The sequence below is a fragment of the Apteryx mantelli genome, chromosome 2 (assembly GCF_036417845.1).
Source record: "Apteryx mantelli isolate bAptMan1 chromosome 2, bAptMan1.hap1, whole genome shotgun sequence".
In the NCBI taxonomy this organism is placed as follows: Eukaryota; Metazoa; Chordata; class Aves; order Apterygiformes; family Apterygidae; genus Apteryx; species Apteryx mantelli.
The window spans coordinates 4,883,305-4,896,287 of record NC_089979.1 but is presented as its reverse complement, the minus strand read 5'-3'; the positions used below and the strand labels follow the sequence as shown (position 1 = coordinate 4,896,287).

The window sequence follows — 12,983 nt, the reverse complement described above, 5'->3', positions numbered from 1 at the left end:
TATACCTACTCATGATCACCTTTCATTCCCCCTTAAATAACAAGAAAAATGGAATAACTATACAGAATGCCTGGAACGCAAAATATGCTTAAATATAATTCACTGGCTGTATTACAGAAGGAGAGAGTTTAGCAATAACCAAAGTCTTTGGCCATGCCACTATACACATATAGTCAGGCAGTCCCAAGCTCAGAGATGCTTATAACTGGATTAGGCAAGATGCTTGATAAAAAGGAAACAAGAGTAAAAGCTATTACATGTTTGTGCCGTGCCATTCATTCTCTGTATGGCTTCAGGCTATCTCTACGTACGAAAAACATCACATGTAGATTAGCAGTGAGAAAAAATGAGAAAAAAAAAAAGAAATCAAAGAATAATTTCTGGAGTCTTCAATCCCTGGTAAGGGTATGTACATTTATACAGCTGTTTGCTAAAAGCAGTGATAAATAGAGTTTTCTTGTATGTATAAATGTGAAATACACTTTTAGAATAATACATTTATCATAACTACATTAACAGTAGAAAAATCCAGAGTGAAGCTGCAGACAAAAACCTAAGTATAATACACAGAACATCTTCATTAAGAGGATGCTAATTCCATTTTTTAGGAAAACCAAAGCAAATAGGTTTATCACAACTGTCAATACCGTACCTCAGGTGCACCTGCTATCTTGAGCTGTAACATCCCTTTTCTGTCCTTGTCTTCACTATTTGAATACTGAATAGTCTGCACTTGATTAAAATCTGCCAGGTGAGTTGGCTGCAGAAAGGCAATGGAAAAAGTGGAGAAGATTCAAAATTACAGCAAAACACTTTGGCTTTACTCCTGAAGTTGCAAAAGTATATGCAGACCTTGATCTCCAAACCACCCTGTAAAAAGTCTGTTCCTTTGTTTCCTGCTACAACTTCTTTGGGATTTGGGTAACGGTATTTACAAGAATTTGCAAAATTAAACCAAGCACCAAGTTTGCCTACAGAGGTCACTGTTGAGTAACACTGGGCACACGCTAAGTACACGGTGGAAACAACCTCTTGGACGTCAAGACAGAAAACTCAACAGGTCAACCGCATGGTGTCCGCACTCACAGCATACATCTACACCTCCAGACTGCTTTAAAAGGCATATTCTTAGCTGACTACATATTCCTGATCTCCACATCTCTTCACCACCTCTGAATTAGTTTCAACAGAAGTTGGGAATATTGCTCAACTTAAATCATGGCTGTAAAGCTCCCAAATGTTTCATTATTAGCAGAATTGGACTGAACAAACTTCCTGAACACCTCCATGGTGCAAGGAAATGCTGTAACACAGTCAGTATCAGGCAAAACTAAAAGGCTGTTAGGAGAATAAAGTGAATTATGAACCAGCAATGACTGCATGGCAAGTGCTAGACACTAATTGATTAAACAAGTTCTTCATTTAAACAGTCTCCCTCAGACAGGGGAGAATAATTTAGAATAACTTGCATGTTTCACTGTTAAAAACAGTCACCACTAATACTCCAGTTCCTTGAGCGAGTGCTTCACTGGGTACCAAAGCCAGCAAATTCAGTACTGAGGCTGACACCATCCCTACTTAACCCGGTTGTACTTTCTCCCATCCCACATCATGAGTTAATGCCTGAATAAGCTTCTTACTTTGAATTTCTTGGCTGTTCCGAGTTTAACTCAAGGATTAGACCTTCCACCCTCTTTGTCTAAAGTTCAATTCGCAACAGGCCATGGCTGACTCGATAGCTTGTTAAGGCACTAACGGAGAAAGGAAACCAGAAGCAAACTTACATTAGCGCCCTTGTCCGTAAGGTAACTGATTCCCTCTTCTGGGCCGATTGCCAGCTCCACCGAAATAATCCAGCTTGACTTCGGGATTGAAGGAGGAAGACGGGGCAAAATTTCAAGAGTAAGAGAAGAAAACATTATGGAACACTATCCTCCAACGTTATCATTACAGTCTCTAGTAATTAAGCTCTAGAAGCCTCTAAACTCTTCAAACATTTAAAATATATTAAGATCGAGTAATTCTGTGGGCAGCAAAACTACTGAGGCCTGGTTTCCTGGGGATCTGCAGTACTAGAGTGAGTTTCTGCATGTTTTATCTTGGGTCCACAGGAGAAGTGAGTTCCTATGTTTTGTCTTCTCATGGATGTCCATGTTCATGTTCTAATTTCTACCCGAGCGTCTATTTTCAGGAAGCTTCCAGATTTAAGGCCCTCTGTCACATGTGTTTGAGATGGGTGGAGATTAAAAGGTATGAGAGGAGGATTTACAAACAGACAGAAGCACAGCAGTCTCATTTCCGTAGGAAACCAGGTTAAAAATAGCTTGACTTTCACAAACTAAGCACCAACACAAATAGTTATTAAAGTACAATCCCTGCTCTACTAATGAATGATACTTTTTTCGACAGTCATCTGAGAATGTTGGGAATAATCAGTTTATTTCGGTGTTAATGAAATCCAGGGACTCTTCTTGAAATCAAAGCATGAACTAAGCAGGCAATTAACTGCAGGACTAAGCAAAAACCAATCAGACTCATAACTACAGCACGTATGCTGCTGTCCCCACCCCGTACTTACACCGAGAGCACATTTGAAGCATTCCTTGTCAAATCTGTACACTGGAGAGAGGATCTCAAAGAACTTCAAAATACTTTCTTCTCTATTGAGGTTGGCGAATTGTCGAAACGTTTGTTGGATTAATTTTCGTAGTGTTTTGGCCTGTATATTAAGAAGTTTAAATTTGAATTATTTTCATTCTAACTAGTGATAGTGTACAGTAGAAGTATCAGTCACTTAGTGTCTTAACAACAGTTTCTTTATCAATGAAACACAGCAGACGGTTCTCAAGGGAAAAAAAGGAGCTTCACAATATGAACAACAGACTGCTGCCTTCAAACTTCTGCTTGAGAACAAAATTATTTCTGCTGTACACTACAGCAGGAATACCTGGCAAATACAGTTTCAATTAAATTACAATGTAAGTCAACATGTTAATTTCTGCAGAAACTGTTTTTTCTAAATTCCCCATTTCTCCCACTTTCTTAATTGTCTACCAGTAGAAAAACACTGCCACCAGCAACCTATACCTTCATACTAGGTCTTAATTTTATGTCATCATACGTTACTCTCTTACGTGGCAAGAATAACCCTCAGCTGCAGCTATGTCTTAATCTCTGTGAGCAAGTATCATAGGCTATCCATAACATACCGAACTCTCAGAATCTGCAAAATAACTTCTTTTACATGCCCCACCAATCCCCTAACCAGCAAGTTTGGCTGGGCAAAACCGAACGAGGCATCGAGAACCTCTAACGAATGCCCCGTCCCTAGACGCCAGGATTCATCTAGATGCTGCCAGCAAAAGCGCAGTAGCTTCTCTCCTGCGTCTTTAATCAAGAGCATATGTATGCTGTGTGTCAAGCCAGCTGATTCACTGTCTTTCACCACTGTTTATATCATGTAATGCCAAAATGCCAAAGCCACATACACAGCTGTTCTTTCTTCTGTTGCCAAAGCCTGATTTGCATCTAAAGTAGCTGGATGGGATGTAAAAACAAACAAACAAACAAAAAAAAACTACCTTTAACCGCCTCTTTCTGATGCATCTTCCAACTAACAATGATAGAAGGTAAAACCAGATCTATTTTTGTAGAAAGTCAAGGTTACGACAGGAAAGATCACTGTTTCCCTAAAAAAACATACCTCATTTCCCTACTGTAACAGCCTTAAAACACTTCATTCTTTCACGTTGCCTAAGACAGCCCCAGGCACTACACAAACAAACATAAACTTCCTCTTCAGTCGTTAGCACTTGCACTCAGTTTATGCATTCATTTTTAGTAACCCTTTAAAGTACATTAAGAGCTCAAATTAGCCAGGGATTTCAGAAACGAGTATTCAGAAGAGTCTGACTCTAACAGCAGTGATCCAGCGAGCAATCCAGTGGTATTACACGTTCACATACAAAATGATCCGTTTTGGAACGCTAATGCCCAGGGCAGATGCAAAGCAGGCTGAAAAAAATCTCAGTTGAGCACACAAAGTCGATGCTGTTACTCGCTGAAGAAACTTGCCATTTTGTTGTAGTTTCAAATTACTGTATCGTTTTGGCAGAAGCCTTTGCCAACTAACAGGCTGCGGATACTGGGTAGGATGAAGGCAGGGTCCGGCAGCCAGGACACCTCCACCCTGCGCCCCGAGCTGCCTCGGACTTTGTTGGGACTCGGACATAGCAGACCTTTCTGCTTCTCAGCATCCTTACCTATATAACGGAGGTTATTCCCAGTCTAACACTGAAGAGTATTTTTTTACTAGAGACAAGATATAGAAAATACTGTCATTTTCCAAAACTTATTGCAAAGTACAATGTAAGTAACAGAACTAACGTCTGTCTTCTTCTCCATTCCCACCATGGCTCTTGGTTTCCAGTTGCTATGTTTTATGCTGTAATGAAGCTGGGCACACACACATGTATGTAACTTAAAACATTTTAAATACATTTCTTAAAGTTTCCATATCTGAAGAAAACTTTTCATGTTCCAATTTTTTTGGACTCAAACGCTTTCATAAAATGATCAAGCTCCACCTTATAATTGTTTTTTTTTTCTCCACTATTATTTTAGGCATGTTCTAGAGTGCCGCTTCTCTGGCAGAAGAAAACTCCTCTTTTTCAAACTAATTAGAGGCTGGTTTGTATCTATTCCCCCCAATATTGTTTACTGTGAATAAGTTTTTTCCCCCATGCTGTTTGCGTACATGATATAACCACAGAGGGAAAGAGGGCACAAATAAGCTGTCACGTCCTCTTAGAGGCATCATTTACTAAGCTAAACATAGGAAAGTTTATTATTCTCCTCTAGCAAAATAAGGGGAATAGAAGGCCTGTTGACATAATAACTTTTCTCTGTGCTTGATTTAGGCTGACATATTCTATCTTGAACACAGATAAGCAAAGCTATTTGCAATATATATGAAATCCAGCGCACTGTGCGATGACTTAAACGTTTTATCCTGGACAAAACCTCACTAGACACTTCCTGGGACTACACTTGCTTTCTTTTGCAACATTATATTCATGTCTTATAGTCACTCTGCGATCAGCTAATATACCGGTGTCTTTAAACTCACAACTTTAACGACCTTCCCAAATAAAGCTGAAACTCCTGCTGTTAATACGCAAGTACATGCACTGTTAAATATTTTGATTTGCATTATTCCAGCCTTCTAGGCTTCCTATACATAGGGTGAGATCCTCTGTCTAGCTGACATCTCCGAGCTTTGCAACAGCAGCAGATTTCATTAGCACTGCACTGAATCGAAGTTTTACCCCACTGACGGAGCGAAGCAAGTGCTTTTACACTTCATGGGCATCAGGAGCCCTCCTTTCCCCGGCAGCTCAACATTATCAGCTTTCACAGAGTGAGACAGTCACTTAATTACCTGAACCAATCCTGGATTATGTTTAGTAAGTCCTTCATTTCATTGAAAAGCAGCACTATTTTTCTTTCCCTTATTTTTTCTTTTAATATATCCAACTTTTTATTATTAATATCTTTGCAAGGTTCAGCTCAGCTTGACTTTCTGGTAATTCTTGCTACTTCTGCTATTTGGTTTCCTGATTTCTAAAGAGCAGCTTTCTTTGTTGATCAGGTCTTTTTGGCTCCCCCCCATCACATTTTTTGAGGTAGCTGTTTGTTCCTTTAGGTGAGGAGCCTTTCGTCACAATTTGAGCATGTAGCAGAGAATAGAGTCCTAGGTAATTCCTTAAATTAAAATGCATAGGGATTACTTCCTATTACTTCCTACTCAGCTTCATTAGTCTTTTTAAAAAAGTCTTTCGAAACAAAAGCCCCTTCATGACAGACCTTTTCTGTTTACCCTTCCGTTTAAATCACAACAATTAACTCTCCACATGTAAGCTAAATTCTCTAACTAAATCCTCCATAAAACCATCATTGCTTACCAAAACCAGTTCTAAAGTACGAGTTTATGATAGTTTATTTCCACACGAACAGCAGAGACTTTACTGTGATTTTAATATCAAGACTGTTATAGATGCAATAAAGCGACTTGGTGACAATTCTTAACCCCTTCTTCATAACATATTGAGAAAAATCTGCATTTTTTTTTACTCAGGGACTATGGACTTTATTACGGACTTCAGTGGAAGTGAGATCTGATTAAAGTTTGTAGTCTAACTACGATTAACATGAGTGGAAATTGCTGTAAATCTTCCTTGAGTGAGTCGGATATGTTGGGAGCAAGGAAAGCAGAATTTGGTTTATCAAGTTGTCACTAAAAACACGCTGTTTTCTTATGTGTCCCTTTCCCCTTTCTTCAAAAAGTCTCATTTTTCTCTTAGAAGAAAAGTAAGTTATTTGATATCAGAGGAGCTGAGGAGTCCTGTCTGACTCTTGTCCGCAGGATCCGAGGGGCAGAGGCGTACCGGTCTCCTATCCGCTCCGCAAGACCGTGTAAAGCTTTATCACCTTAGTTTCTCCTGGTTTGCATGTCTGTTGTTTAACTAGGGGATCTAAATCTCACCAATTTGTTAGGCGGATTTGCAATTTTTTTCACCGAGACAGAACTGTACAACAATTTACTTGCGACTACACAGGGAAATCGGTCATGCAGCTGTCAGATTTCTGAAGCACGTTTTTTTTTTCCAGGAGTACACAACGAACTGGAACTATACTTACCTTTACTGAATCTAGTAAACTCTTCGGAAAAAAACGTCTTAAGCCAACATCTTTCCTGAAACAAAAACACACACATCATTAACGAAAAGCGTGAGATACGGTACTGCTGTTTTTCAGGGTGTTTTCTTTTAGCCAATGCATGCAATATAATTACGATTTTCGTAGTAAGGTCCATGATGAGCTCAGAGTACGAATACAGTACCATCAAAATGCTGACCATAGCCAGTCCACAGCAAACATGCTACAGCAGCATCCTCTCATCTAAAGGACGCTGCATTTACAACGGGTACCTAGTGTGTAACGTACATGACTTTAAATGTTGGCTTGGGCACAGAGAGGTTCTGGGAAGAAAAACTGTTAATTGTGCATGTTTTATTAATTTAAAGGAAATGGAAAAAAAAAACCCTTACTGCATGCAGTCATCTGAGAAAGGAACAACATGAAGACTGCAAATTCTAATAAACTCCTCTTATTAGAACTGATTACAAAGCGCAGCCTAAAGGGGAGGATCTCTCATGATGCCACCTCAGAGGGATGCTGCCAGCCTTTCCTCTACCCCTTCACCCTTTGCAGCACGACAAGTAACATTTTGAAGCAATCGCCACCGTCGCTTTTCCCCATATTTACAATCTAACGTTAGACTTCCCAGCTTTTACTGAAAGCAGTCTCACTTCTCGCATCCACAAGGCAGGATCCTAACCCTGTCTGTAAGCTCCGTTTCTGCAAGCTCAATTACGTCACGCTCACAACTTCACAGTTCGAAATAGGGTTGCCAGCCCTAGTTTGAAAACCAAAGCCATGAAGATTAAATATAGTCTTGGCTGAAACGTGCTGCACCTAGCTTATATCTGACAAGTATCTGTACCACCACAACCGACATTAGCTTGAAGAAAGAAAGTAGGTGGCAGAGAAGTTGCCAGAGGCGTTGGTGCAGGAGGAGCTCACTGCACAGCCAGGCACATCAAATATTGCAGGAGCACGAACTAGCTGCATCGACATTAGCATAAAGTCTCCATGAGACAGAGGAAAAATTGCAAGAAAAATTTAAATAAGAAAATTATTTTTGTTGTTGCCTTCTCAGTGGTGTTACCAACAACTTGCTGTTTTTCATTTGCTCAAGAGGTTACAACCTCTTTTCAACAACGACCCTTCTCTATCTCCGAAACGAGTAGGAAAGAAAACTTTCCGTGACTGCATGCTTTGCACGTAAACAGAAATAAAGCTGGAATTCAAATATTCAACAAAGAAAAAAAAGCTGTTAGCCAGCGAGAGAAATACAGTATCTATTCACTGCTACCCAGCGGCGCAAAAGGAAAACCAACATTAAATTCAATCTAAAAATAATAAGAATAAAACATGCTATTTTTAAAGCTCCCTAAAGACCAGTAGAATACAATTTCACAAAACGTACTAAAAACACCCTCAGCTCCGAGAAGCAGAGCGTTCACGTTCAGCAGCGAACGCTGGCATCTGTGCAGTGACAGTAAGCTGAAAGAGATGATAAAACTTCCATAAACGTTAAGTCCTTTGATGCATTTTTTCTCAAATGCAAATTGGATGCGGTTTATCATCCCACGTAGTTAAATAAATCTAACACACCATTACCATCTAAATAACATGCAAAGACGTTTTGACAAGGAATGTGTTAGTTGAACGCGAAGCATTTTAGAAGGAAATGGTGCTTTCAAAAACGAGCACCCGGGACGCCTCCAGCGCTGCTCCTGTCCGCAGTCCGGCAGCACAGGGCTGCCACGTCCTGAGCCAGCGCGTTATTAAAATAACTCCTGCGGTGGCTCTTGGTACGGACCTGCACGCTGCGAATCCAGAAGGAATCCTCACGTAGAGTATAATGAATGACAGCTCTTCAAAGACGGCGTTTCCTATTTTTGCATTAGGCAGTAGATTTATTTGCTATAGGAGAAGGTGCAACGCAGGTTTATTCACGCGATCCTGCAAACTCCTTTTCCATCCTCAGCTGCGTTGCGTGGGCAAAAAATGGCCAATTCGGGAAAAAAGACCAACTCAGTGCTCCAGATTAAGGATTTGGACACCTATTTTCTGATTGCCAGTAATTAGTAACCGGATCCTGGTTCACAAAGCTTTATATTTAGCTTTATCTCTTCTATCCTACCCATGGATTTATATGTAAAATTGTATTGTTTTCATGCATAAACATCAATAGGATTAATAAAATACCAACTACAGATAGATGATACAGCTTGTTATATAATGATTAAGCAGCTTTAGGCAACATTCACCTTTATTTCTACTTTTTATCTCCAAGTTATATCGAAAAAGCCGTATTAGGATAGCTTAATAGATTTTATATGCTTTTTCAACCCTGTGGATGCAGCTGCTTTTTCACATAGCTCCCATTTTTCTATTTGCAATTATCCTTGTTCTATGCAAAAAGGCTTCGCATTTATTATGAAAAAAAACCCTCCTTTCATTGTCTGAAGACCCAACTATTAAAGGCTACTCAGCAGTTTGATTCCATCCACCCTTTCCCATCCAAATTTGGTCTTATATGAAAATCTGATCAAAGATGAATGTACACCAGGCAGACAAAGACAGGCGAGAAGCAATCGTACCAAGTGCAAAAAAGTGCTTTCTGCAATTGCACTCAGCTGGTTAAGTGTCTCACGATGTGACCACAGCTACCGGAAAAAAAAACAAACAAAAAAAGAAACAAAAAGCCTCACTTGAAAAATAAATGTTAATTGTGTAAGAAAACCTCAGTAGGCTATTAAGGTGGTAGGATCAAATGAGTGCATTTGGGGGATTACTGGCACTTTCTGCAGGCTCTTACTAGCTTATAATTATCTACAGCTACTTTAAGGTGCTTTTATCCTTCACCTTTCCCAGCTGAATCCCATACAAGATATACATTGCTTCTCAAAAAAAACCCCAAAACAACCAAAAAAACCCTTGAAGTGCACAATTCTACTTTTCTAGTTCTGCACGGCACTAAGTTGTCATATTTTGCACATCACAGTTTTGCTTCTTTTTGTCCCTGTCTTTCACAACAGCAATTAATTTTATACCTACCAAAACAGACGCTGCTTGGAAAACGTCTCCGCTGTGAACAAGTCTTGTTAAACTGGAAGCGACCCCCATTCAGAGTCCTGAAGACCCTCTTCTCCATGATAATTCTTAACTAATATTTCGTGTCATCTGTTACGAACCTTGTTTCCTTTATCTCACTGTTTCTGAAATTATTAACCTAATTACAAATGTTTGTAGTTTAAAGGTTGACCAATAAGTGACTCAAAAATACCTTTCTCAAGTTCTTGATGAAATATATGCAAATGGAAACCGTCACCTTCTCTCATTTGCATTATCTCATTTGTTTTAACACATCTTCTAAATCCAAGGTGAATCGCCAACAGGTAGTCATTAATCACACAAACTCTCTTCTTTTAAAGGGGATGACACAAAATGGGACTTTCAGGCCACGCTACTTTCATATCTTTTTCTATTGCCTTTTAACCTTTCCTCTCTCCTCATTCTAGTCATCTTTATTATTCCTTTCTCATTTAGTTATGTGTATTCTTAACCAGGATATATTTCTCCTGGTGGCTGCTGACATAAAACTAAATAAAGTCCTTAAAAAAACCCCTTAGTTTAAACAACAAAATGTCATAAAGTCTGTGCAGCTATGGGATCACTGTATAAAATCCAAGTTGTTCTTCTAAATTAACTGATTAACTTTTGAAGTAAACATTACTTTCCATTTAAAAAGGTGCAAGAAAATTGGATTTCTAACCCTTAAAGTTGTCTCTATCATGTTCAGTCTGGAATATCTGCCACTAAAGACTAAAGATTTACAGATTCCAACCACACACAAGTCCAGGCAAAATCAAAAGGCCAGTGTGTGAGCTGAATCCTCCTCCAAAATATTCAAACAAAATGGACAAATTTGATAGCATTCAAACTCAGAGGCTGCTTCTGAAAGTTTATGTCTAATTGATTTTGCCAGAATAACCCAAAAGAGGCAATGTCAGAGCTAAGAATGGCATGAACTGTCTACATTAAATTATATAGAATAATGTCCTTTTAAAGGATGCACATGTAGCACATTGCATCTGCAGTGAAGAGTCTGAAGATACGGAAACCTCCTAGTGGAGCACTGGAAGGTGCAAATTTTGTTGTCTTGTAAGTAGGCAATTGCCAAAATTTAGCTTTACTCACAAAATTATGCGGTTTCCCTCAAAAGCACTCATAAATTTATTCACCCTTTACAATAATCTTGCACTGTGCCTCCAAACTACTCCAATTTCACATCTCTAAGTTAGTATATTTATTTTACAAAAAAGGAAAAAAAAAATCAAGGCTTTACCGCTACACCAACCTTTTCTCCCAATTTTATGTTACACTGTACAGCGTATTTTCAGAAAGACAACTAGCAGCGAAGCCCAGCTCGCTGGAATACGTGTGGACACGCTGCGCCACTGAATTAACACAGATAAAACCAGTCTTCAATCTGCAAAACTTCTTAAGTACTTCAGACTGCCTGGATTGAAGCCAGCTAACACACAACATGCTTAAGTAGCCAAAATCGTTTTGGTAGAAGGATGCTTCTGGGTCTTCTTAAAGCTTGGGGTACATCAATACATAATAAAGGGGTTAATTGCAAGATCACAATTCAGCAAAACCACATACTTAACAAAAAAAAAGGAAAAATGATACCACAGACATTTCAAGTAACTCAGACTTTACCACAGATTAGTCACAACTGATGAATGCAGCGATGCACAGAAAATCATTTAGAAACAAAATCACCTTAGGACCAGACTTGATGATCCCATAAGCGTTAGCAAAATTGAAAAAAATCACCATAATCATCCTCATCAGCAACTTTTAACAACTGCAACCTTCTTTGCCTTGACCAGAGTTAAACAGGCTCCCTCTACTTCTATAGTTTGAAAGGTTTTGTTATTCTTTTCTTATTTAAAATACACTTGAAGGCCTCAACAAGCTTCAAGAAATATAAAATGGCAACAAAAGCTTTCTTTTATTGAGGCAAATTTAATATTCCTGATTAAGAAACAGTTCAAACCTCAAGCTAGAGCACAATACTTACTCTAACACTTCATAGTTGGACTTCTTCTCTAATGCATTGCCTCTCATCTCTCCGTAGGATCTCCTGAAGTCAGGAAAAACAGTGGAAAGCAACAATTACTGGATGATCCAACCTAAAACTACAATATCAACATATTCAAATCTTTCAGCAACTTACCGTTTGAAACCACTTGCAGAATGAATTCAAATATATATTACAACATTATCACCCCATCATCTGGGTTATCACAGCCATTACACGTTTTGAGTCATTACACGAAGCTGTAATTTTGTAAGCGTGTAAGGAATTTGTAATTCCACAGAGAATTTTTGTTTTCTCCGGGGCTACCGGTAAAGCGTACAGCCAGGGCATCGGGTTCTCCTACAACGCCCAGCAATTCCACAGCTACCGCGGTCCTACTGACAAACATAAATTCCGTTTTATTTTGGAAAACTGCTGTTCAAATTCCACTTTTCTTCTTTGCTAAGAAGTTTAAGCTTGCCATCCATTTCTTCTAAGTTTTACTGCTTTCCTAATCTCTCTGTGCAAGACAACAGTCTAACTAAATCAAACGATTCAGGCTGGAAAGTCTCTGTAAATCAGCAAAAACAAGACACGCGCTTCAAGAGCTGCGATGAGAACTCTCTCGAGGATCTCTTAGTCTGATAAACTCATCTTTACTTTACAGCTGTCTATACCATTGACAAGAATGCTGAAAAAGTTAAAAAGAAAAAAAAATTTGATCCTTTACCTTTCCTGAATGATTTGTTCATTTGCCTATTTGCTGAAAAAGTAATTTTTAAAATAGCACAGGAAAAATTGAGGAGATGCAGAGAGAAGAGGTAGCAGCGTTTATCCTTAATTACATTCTTCAGCTGTAGTATATCTGGATGCACAACGACAAGACTATTTGCTCACATCTCTGATTTATTTTCCTTTTACTATATTTCATTGTACTTTGCAGGCCTCTGAATTATTCAAATGAAAAATTCACCAAAAAGGCAATATCAAGAGTAGTTAACTATAATTTTAATATTAATTTTAATTTAAAAATCACTAGAAATTGGTTATAATGCAATCAGGTTTTTTTCTTCAAACTACTTATAGCAAAAAGGTTTTATAGTGTTTTATTCAGCTATATGCGTCAGAAATCTAGGAGCTAAAAACAGCTTCAACATTAATGTATAAATTCAGTCAGAAACATGTTGAATAATAAATGAAA

The 12,983-nt window shown here is 38.6% G+C and overlaps 1 protein-coding gene across 5 annotated transcripts in view; it reads right to left on the bottom strand.

Annotated features, from left to right (window-relative positions):
- Positions 1 to 12,983, bottom strand: part of PTK2 (protein tyrosine kinase 2) — a 198,727-nt gene that overhangs the window by 61,506 nt on the left and 124,238 nt on the right. For all 5 annotated transcript variants that reach the window (XM_067290110.1, XM_067290112.1, XM_067290114.1 and 2 more), the window contains 5 exons: positions 11,783 to 11,845; positions 6,700 to 6,754; positions 2,579 to 2,719; positions 1,785 to 1,862; positions 653 to 760 (listed from right to left, as the gene is read on the bottom strand). In XM_067290110.1, the coding sequence (XP_067146211.1) occupies positions 653 to 760; positions 1,785 to 1,862; positions 2,579 to 2,719; positions 6,700 to 6,754; positions 11,783 to 11,845 (445 nt within the window). The remainder of the gene's footprint in view (positions 1 to 652; positions 761 to 1,784; positions 1,863 to 2,578; positions 2,720 to 6,699; positions 6,755 to 11,782; positions 11,846 to 12,983) is intronic.